Source organism: Lonchura striata, chromosome 2 (genome assembly GCF_046129695.1).
Source record: "Lonchura striata isolate bLonStr1 chromosome 2, bLonStr1.mat, whole genome shotgun sequence".
In the NCBI taxonomy this organism is placed as follows: Eukaryota; Metazoa; Chordata; class Aves; order Passeriformes; family Estrildidae; genus Lonchura; species Lonchura striata.
In genome coordinates, this window is record NC_134604.1 from 116,311,148 (window position 1) to 116,319,910 (window position 8,763).

The 8,763-nt window shown below is 52.1% G+C and overlaps 2 protein-coding genes across 6 annotated transcripts in view; one reads left to right on the top strand and one right to left on the bottom strand.

Moving 5' to 3' along the window:
* GART (phosphoribosylglycinamide formyltransferase, phosphoribosylglycinamide synthetase, phosphoribosylaminoimidazole synthetase) overlaps positions 1-1,684 on the bottom strand; it is a 37,787-nt gene extending 36,103 nt beyond the window's left edge. The window contains exon 1 of one of the 2 annotated variants that reach the window (XM_077781713.1): positions 1,617-1,684. The gene's annotated coding sequence lies outside the window, so the exon portion shown is untranslated. The remainder of the gene's footprint in view (positions 1-1,616) is intronic. The other variant, XM_021546332.3, reaches the window with a different exon arrangement.
* A 2,012-nt stretch (positions 1,685-3,696) lies between these two features.
* SON (SON DNA and RNA binding protein) overlaps positions 3,697-8,763 on the top strand; it is a 37,271-nt gene continuing 32,204 nt past the window's right edge. For 2 of the 4 annotated variants that reach the window (XM_021538733.3, XM_077781717.1), the window contains exons 1-2: positions 4,363-4,612; positions 5,263-5,426. In XM_021538733.3, coding sequence (XP_021394408.2) covers positions 4,524-4,612; positions 5,263-5,426 — 253 coding nt within the window. In that variant the 5' untranslated portion in view covers positions 4,363-4,523. Of the gene's footprint in view, positions 3,921-4,361; positions 4,613-5,262; positions 5,427-8,763 lie in introns of those variants that run through there. The other 2 variants (XM_077781716.1, XM_077781715.1) reach the window with 2 other exon arrangements.

The following is an 8,763-nucleotide window of genomic DNA, read 5'->3' on the forward strand; positions in this document are numbered from 1 at the left end:
GGCTGCCGTGAGGGCCCAGCCATGAAAAGGATGCCATGAGAGGGGTGCCATGAGAGGGGTGCCATGAGGGGGGCTGCCGTGAGGGCCCAGCCATGAAAAGGATGCCATGAGAGGGGTGCCATGAGGGGGCTGCCGTGAGGGCCAAGCCATGAAAAGGATGCCATGAGAGGGGTGCCATGAGAGGGGTGCCATGAGGGGGGCTGCCGTGAGGGCCCAGCCATGAAAAGGATGCCATGAGAGGGGTGCCATGAGAGGGGTGCCATGAGGGGGGCTGCCGTGAGGGCCCAGCCATGAAAAGGATGCCATGAGAGGGGTGCCATGAGGGGGCTGCCGTGAGGGCCCAGCCATGAAAAGGATGCCATGAGAGGGGTGCCATGAGAGGGGTGCCATGAGGGGGGCTGCCGTGAGGGCCCAGCCATGAAAAGGATGCCATGAGAGGGGTGCCATGAGGGGGCTGCCGTGAGGGCCAAGCCATGAAAAGGATGCCATGAGAGGGGTGCCATGAGAGGGGTGCCATGAGGGGGGCTGCCGTGAGGGCCCAGCCATGAAAAGGATGCCATGAGAGGGGTGCCATGAGGGGGCTGCTGTGAGGGTCAAGCCGTGAGGGCCATGCCCTGAGGGAACTGCTGTGGGGGCTAAGCCATGAGGAGACTGCCATGAGGGCCAAGCCATGAAAATGATGCCATGAGGGGGGTGCCATGAGGGGGCTGCCATGAGGGCCATGCCCTGAGGGAATTGTTGTGGGGGCTATGTTGTGAGGGCCCAGCCATGAAAAGGATGCCACGAGGGGGGTGCCATGAGGGCTGCCGTGAGGGTCAAGCCGTGAGGGCATTTGCCATTAAGTAGATGCCGTGAGGGCCATGCACTCTGGAACAGCTGTGGGGGCTAAGCCATGAGGAGACTGCCATGAGGGCCAAGCCATGAAAAGGATGCCACGAGGGGGGTGCCATGAGGGGGCTGCCGTGAGGGCATTTGCCATTAAGGAGATGCCGTGAGGGCCATGCACTGAGGGAACTACTGTGGAGATTGTGCTGTGAGAGCCAAGCCATGAAGGAACAGACATGAGTGGGATGTTATGGGGGGGCTGCCACGCGGGGGCTGCCGTGAGGGCCGAGCCATGAAAAGGATGCCATGAGGGGGGTGCCATGAGGGGGGTGCCATGAGGGGGCTGCCGTGAGGGTCAAGCCATGAAAAGGATGCCATGAGGGGGGTGCCATGAGAGGGGTGCCATGAGGGCTGCTGTGAGGGCCGAGCCATGAAAAGGATGCCATGACAGGGATGCCGTGAGGGGGGTGCCATGAGGGGGCTGCCGTGAGGGTCAAGCCGTGAGGGCATTTGCCATGAAGGAGATGCCGCGAGGGCCATGCCCTGAGGTAACTGCTGTGGGGATGATGGTGTGAGGGCCAAGCCACGACAGGGATGCCGTGAGCGGGGATGCCCCGTGAGGAGGGAGCGCCCCGCCATTTTGCGGATCCGCGCACACGGCCCCGGGCCGCCCCCCGCGCCCCGCGCCCGCGGGCAGCGGCAGCGCCGGCGCACCGCGAGCTCCGGGACACCGGCAGCCGCACGCCCCAGCGAGCCGCGGCCGCCGCCAACGCGTGACTTCGGTGACTTACTGTGCTCCAGAGAGGACTCGAGGGTGGGAGAAAACCTTCCGGAAATAGCGCAAAGCGAGCACCGCGCGGGGAGGAGCGACGGAAATCTGCTCTATGTCTCGGTGGGGGTATCCGAGTTTCCTTTAGCACAGACATCTCGCAAGTCTAGGGCGGGTGGGGAAGGGAGAGAGGAGACCGAAAGACCTTAGGGATGCGCAGGTTGTTTTTACTTTATCCATCGCCTGAGGGGGGTGGTCTGTGAGGGCTGTGCAAAGGTGGGTTTTGTCTCTATATCCCTTGAAATACCACATAGGAGCAACTCAGTTTGTCCCACATTTGAACTTCTTGCTTTATGAAAGCAAAGAGTATTGGGCAATGTTTAGTCTAATGTAGCATCATAGTTGTGCTACAATGCTGTTTGTTGCCCTGATTTTTAAAAGTGTTTTCTTTTATAGTTCTTTTGAAAGTTTTAAAGTTCTCATAAAACTTCTTTAGCCTTCTGATAATGTTTACATATTTGAGAGTCGGAAGTTCCCACACAATTTCATGCATAAATAGAATAGTTTATGTATTTGTGGGTGGAGAGAAATGATTGATTGATCTTTAGACCAGTGTGATTGGAAAGGTAGTAATTCCATCCTCCAAACCAAAACAGTCACCTTTGGAATTCTATAAATACCGCATGTTTGAATAAAACTAGCTCTTTTTCTCTTTTGAACTTACCAAGCTTCTGTGTACTCATTTCGTGTCCAATAGCGACAACTGTTAATAAAAACAAGATTTGATCCACGGTTTTTCTCCCTTCAAGAGCTATAATGTGAGAACATCATTTTTTGTAAAATATCTTAGGAAATAAGATTTAATGTTATTTTTTGCATATTTAAGCACACCCCAGACTAGACTCCTGCTTTGAAAGGGAAGAGTTGCACGAATAAATGCTCTAAGTAGTATTGATGATAGTAGCAGAACTACTATTAGTAATGTAATACTAATGTCATACTAATGTTACTAACTGAGCAGTACCAGCAACAATCACTGGTCTTGATGAAAATAAAATATTTAATTAATCTGAAAACCATTTGACACTGAAACTGAATAAAAGAGTTTAAGTAAAGGGAGTTTATTCAGCAAGCAGAGATGGAGAGAGCAAGAACAGTTATTTTCCAGTAGGGCTGTGGATCCTCATGTATACGAGGAGTGACTTTTTGTAATTATCACATTCATTTTGTTTCTGTGCAGTCAGAGGGAAACATTCAGCACACACTAAAGTCCTTCTCTGGCCTTTTTGGGGCACCTTTTTTCATGTTTTTGACATGCCTGGTTGAGACAAGGCCATTTGCATCAGCTGAACCTAAATATATCTGAAATTGTTCAACTGAAACATTTTCAGTCTTTATTTTTATATAAAAAATTACATTGTGTTCTACCAGTAAATCTAACATATATATTAATGTGTGCATGGCATGAACAAGTAAAAGGACTTCTTAAGTGTAACTACTTTATATTTTAAGTGGAATAAATCAAGCATGACAAAAATGTAAGCAAATTGATCCAAGTCAGTGATTTTTTTTCTCTAAAGTCAGTATTAAGGCAGATCAGCAGAACAATAAACAATGATGCTGCTTTTAAGGGGTCTTTCAAGTGATTATGAAACTGTTGACGGTGAAAATTTTTACACCCCAGCAGTAATTAAACAATTTTCCTTGGGGATGCCACTCACTAGTTCAGGTTTGGAGGTATTTTAAATATATTTCAGGTCAGCTAACTCCCCTAAGTTACTGCTACAGAAACTGTGTGGGGGGATAGTCGTCGATAGGATTTTTCGTTTTTACAGCCTGTTTGAACACCCATATGATTAAATTTTGATTTTATTAGGGCATCAGGGGCAGCAATGAAGCGGTCCCTAATGTGGCTGTACTCTGGACAAACTCATTTCGGTGCGTTCCATCACCGCCAGAAAATCTCCGACTTCCCAGGCGGGCAAAAGGCGCACTTTATTTACCCACCTCCCTCCGGTTCCCCCCCTTTGTTCCTTTAATTTTCGCGGCCCCGCTGCCAGCCCCCGGAGCACATGTGCGTGTCACCGCCGGGCGGAGGGGGAGGGAGGGAGCGCGGGCGGGCGCCTCTCGCATGGAGCCGGGGCTGAGGGCCCCGTGGTGATGCGGCAGCGGCAGCGGCAGCAGCGCCGCCCGTGAGCGGGCAGAGCCCCCTGAGAGCCGCCGCCCGCCCGCCCGGAGCACACGCGGGGCTCGGCCCCGCTCCATGGGCACCGATGGAATCTCTCCCGATCGCAGCCGCGCCTCAGCCCGCCATGGCCTCGGCCGGGTAAGCAGCGGCCGCCGCGGGGATCCGGCGGCGCCGGGGAAGGCTGCGCGGGAGCGCGGGGGACGGGACCGGCGGTGGGGGACGCCGCGGTGCTTCCCCTGCCCTCGGCGGGGCCGCGGGGGCTCGGACGCGGCGTACGGGACGCCAGAGGGGCCGCGAGTGGCGGCGGCGGGGCGGTGTGTCTGTGTGGGGAAGGGTCTGTGCGAGGCGGCCGTGTGGGCGCGGAGCGCCGAGGACTGGTTTAGTGCTTTCATCGGGGGACGGGGACACGCTCGGGGCGGCTTTGCCGGTGGCGGCGGCGGCGGGCGCGGAGCGCGGGGGGGCGGCGGGAGCGCCACAACATGGCGGCGGCGGCTGAGGGGACACGAGACCTTCCTCCCCCCCCTCCCGCGGAACCCGCCGCTGCTCTATGGCCCGTGCGCCGCGCTAGAGCGGCCGTTCGCAGCCACACGCCGCCTCAGCCAATGGCGAGAGGGCTTACAGCAGACGCAGCCAATCGCGAGGGGGCTTACAGCGGGGACGTCAGCGCGCGCCCGGGGCCGCGGTGCGCTGTGGGATACTGGAGGCCTCGCGTCGGGGCAGGAAGGAAGGGGGGGGGGTGTCATGGCGACGAATATCGAGGAGATCCTTCGGTCCTTTGTGGTCAGCAAATTCCGGGAGATCCAGGAGGAGCAGCAGCAGCAGCACGGCGGGTAACGGGGCGGTGGGGAGCGCCGGGGAAGGGCGCCGGGCGGAGAGAGACGGGCCGCGGCCTGAGGGTCGTGTCGGCGGCAACATGGCGGGGCCGGGGGGGGGTCGCGGCCGTGCGGGCGCCCTGAGGGAAGCACGGCCCGGGGCCCGGGAGAGGACGGTGGTGGGACGCGACCACTCGCTCTCTCCTCGGTTTCGGTGCTGTCCTCCCGTAGGGGCAGGCGCCTGTATGGTTTGTCTGATTTACGGCTAAATTTGCCGAGTTTTTCTCGTAAAAGAAGGAAAACCTTGGAAAGAGCAAGGAAAAGCTGTCAGAGAGCGCATTATGTGTATTTATTTTGTGGAGGAAACCCCTATAAGGTACGAGCACGGAGAATGTGGCACATTCCACAATGTAGTTGTTTTTTTTTTTCTTATTTTGCGTCTCAACCTCAGTAGTCACAAAGTGTCGGGGCTAAATAAGTGAGAATTAATCCAAAGGCAGATTTTTCCCTAAGAGCACGCCTTTTTCAGGAGACTAGAATACTGTTCTGAAGAGCTGGGTATAATAAATGCATGTGAACAACAAAAAATGTTCGAAAAAGGGCTTAAAACCGCTTGTATTAAATTGATTTTTTAAGTTATTTTGCTTTTGTTTTTTTTCTTTGGTTAGTGCAAATGTGGAAGGCCAGCCCAATGGTGACACGATCCCAGCTGAGCAAGCCGGGCCTTCCGAAGCCTCTGGAGCTGCTGGGAGTTGTCAGAGTGATCAGATAGTGCAGAAAATAGAGGAAGTGCTCTCCGGAGCCCTCGGGACAGAGCTGCAGTGCAACCCAGGTAATAAAACTCCCTCTGGCAAATCTGTTCTTGCTAAGAAGGCTGTGACTGCGCCTAAAATCAAATCAGTTTCACAGAGATGAAAATGTGCTTCCTGGAGCTGCTCCTCTGGCAAGTTGTGCGTTTGTTGTGAATTGTTAAATATTTTCTCTGCTTGATTTTACATCCAGAAGTGGCCACAGAAGTAAATAATCTAAAAATGGAGCTGGTTATATGTAAGCATTGCTATGGGGAAAAGTTGGAGTTTTTTTATTTCCAGTTCTGAAAGACATAAATAATTTCCATATATATATATATATATATATATATATATGTCTATAAATTCTGAATTATTTTATATATATCTACTCCAGGGTCACTGAAGTGTTCTTAATGCCAAAGCTGATGCTGATAGAAGCAGTTTCTGCTTTGGGTTGGTTTTCAAGATTATTTTGAAATAATATTTATTACAAAACAGATCTGTGATGAACTACTGTTCAGTCAAAATATGATTTGCTTTTTTAAAGTGTAGATATTTATACTGCAGACTTGCAAAGGGATTTTTATGTGCCAGTCTCAGATCTTGAGTAAATGACTAGATTTTTTAAGGCTAAAAAGTCACATCTGAGTGTTTCCTCTTGTGGGATTGGTCCTTGCTGTAAAATTTCTGGCTGTGGAGGGTTGCTGAGCTGCTGAAGGCTATAATTACTGCATTTCCCATTTTTGGGAATTCAGACACAGGTGGCTGCAGTGCTGGGTGAGTACAGTTCCAGAGGCAGCACAGAAAAGCAGAGATTCTGCTGGCAGGAGTTTGGGATTGCTCTGGGGCTTTTTGCTCAGTGGTTTGTGTACCTTGAGCATTTTCAAGTTTTTAATTTATGCTCTACGAACAGCACTTCAGGCTGACATGGGGAGGTTTGGATAGGTTCTTGGTTGGTTGGTGGGTTTTGTTGGTTTTGTTTGGTGATGTGATTTTTATTTTTTGTTTTGCTCTTGTGTGGAGGACTGAGGCAAGGTCACATGGTAATAAAGAAGTGAGAGTTGTTAACTTGGAATTTAATAAACTTTCCTGTGGCAAACATTCCCACTGTCCATCTCGAAAAAGGAGTTGGGCAAGAGGCATTATCTGATTATCTGAATCTAATGAACTATCTTTGCAGAAAAGTTCATTTTATAGAACCCCAGAATATCCTTAGCTGGAGTGATCCACAGGGGTGCCTCAGCGCCAGACCCCACCAACCCCACCCTGGGCATCCCTGGCAGCGCTGCCCAAAGGCTCCTGGAGCTCTGGCAGCCTCGGGGCCGTGCCCATTCCCTGGGCAGTGCCAGCACCTCTGGGGAAGAGCCTTTCCCTGATTGCAGCCTGAGCTGGCCTGGCCCAGCCCCAGGCGCTCCCTGGTGCTGTCCCTGGCCCAGAGCAGAGATCGGAGCTGTCCCTGCAGCCCCGGGGAGCTCTGACCTCAGGCTGCTCCAGGCTGAGCTGCCCCAGGGACCTCAGGGGCCCCCTCCAGACCTTCCCTGTCCTCATGTCTCTCCTGGTTGCCAGGGCACTGCTGACTCAGCTCCAGCTGGCCATGGACCAGGACCCCCAGGGCCCTTCCCACAGCTGCTCTCCATCCACACAGCCAGGATTGCCCAGTCCAGCAGCTCCCCTGTTAAACTCCACATGGATGGGGATTGCCAATCTCTGTGATTTGTTGAGGTCTTTCTGCAGGGCTTCTCTGCACTCAAGAGGGCCAACAGCTCCTCCCCATTTATTGTCCTCAGCAGACTAATTATCCCTTTGAGTCCTGTGTCCAGGTTGCTAGTGAACTGGGCTGAGAATGGAGCCCTGCAGAACCCCACTAGTAACTAGTGTCTGCCCCATGTCGCCTCAGTCATTCCTAACATTGATTGCTCACCCACTGAGTAATGCAGTTCTCCAGCTGTGGGCTGGACATTTTGTCCATAAATTTGACTCTGCTTCACTCAATGCATTCACAGCAGTGTTGGTGCAAAAACTATTTCTAAGTTGCTTATCCCATAAATATGTGTCTGGTGTACTTGTTGTGGAATCGCAATTCACATTCATTTAACAGTGGTGTAAGTACCAAATGCTTTTGCAAGATTTTGGAGACTGGAAAACAGTGAGCTTTGGGATCATGGATTCTGATTGGAGTGTCTGTGTTGCTGCCCTGGCCTGTATAAATACAATAATTGAAAGGAACATGTAATCAGACTCCAACATACAGCTCCTATTTCACAGAAATCCCAGCAAGCTGCTTTTAACATAAAGTGCCTTTTTCCTGAAAACATGGCACTAGGACTCCAGAAGGGCAAGAACCTAACAAAGGTTAAATCCAGAGGGAAGTGAGGTACAGAATTAAAAGGTGGTGATGGAAACCCCAGACTCACTCTTTCCCTTCCCCATCAGTGATTTGCTTGTCCCCAGAGTTATCTGATTTTGTTACTTTACAGCTGGAAGCAAACACTCTCAGAGGAACATGCAGCTTTGCAGCTGCAGTCCTGCCTGTCCCAGCAGCTGTTCCTCCTGTAGTGCCTTAAAGTTGTTTTGGGATTGGGGACATAAATGCTCTTTTCCCGAACTTGTTAGACCCCAGTGAGTAACTTAGTCAGTAAATACTCAGGGGATTTCTAACACAACAGCAACACTGGACTCACTCAGGGGTTAAAACACAGCAGGGGAGAGTGGCTGCTCAGGTCTTGTAGCATAAATCCCCACTTTGGTAATTTGTTTGGAAAATGGGAATTTTTGTTTATCTTCCATGTGCAGTGCTGGGGGTTTGAAAGCACATTCCCAGCCTCCTGTTAGAATGTGCTGCCCCACTGAATGTGGGTGGAGGGACATCCAGCCCATCTGCCCTGTTCAGGTGAGAGCCCACCTGCAGAGCTGCCCCAGCCCTGCCCCAGCCCAGGAGGAGCTGGAGCTGCTGCAGAGAGCCCAGAGGAGGCTCCAGGATGAGCAGAGGGATGGAGCAGCTCTGCTGGCAGGAAAGGCTGGCACAGCTGGGATTGTTCACCTGCACAGGAGAAGCTTTGGGCTGAGCTCAGGGTGGCCTTGCAGGGCCTCAAGGAACCCCATGAAAGCTGGAGAGAGACAGTTTCCAGGGCATGGAGGGACAGGACACAAAGGAGTCATAAAATGGTTTGGATTGGAAGAGGGCCTTGTATTTTGTTCCAGACCCTCTGACCGTGAGCATGGTCACCTTCCACTATCCTGGGTTATTTCAAACCTTGTCAAGTCTGGCCTTGAACACCTCCAGGGATGGGACAGCTTTCCTGGGCAACCTGTGCCAGGGCATCACCTCCCTCACAGTGGAGAATTTTTTCCTAAGATCTAATCTAACCCTACTTTCCC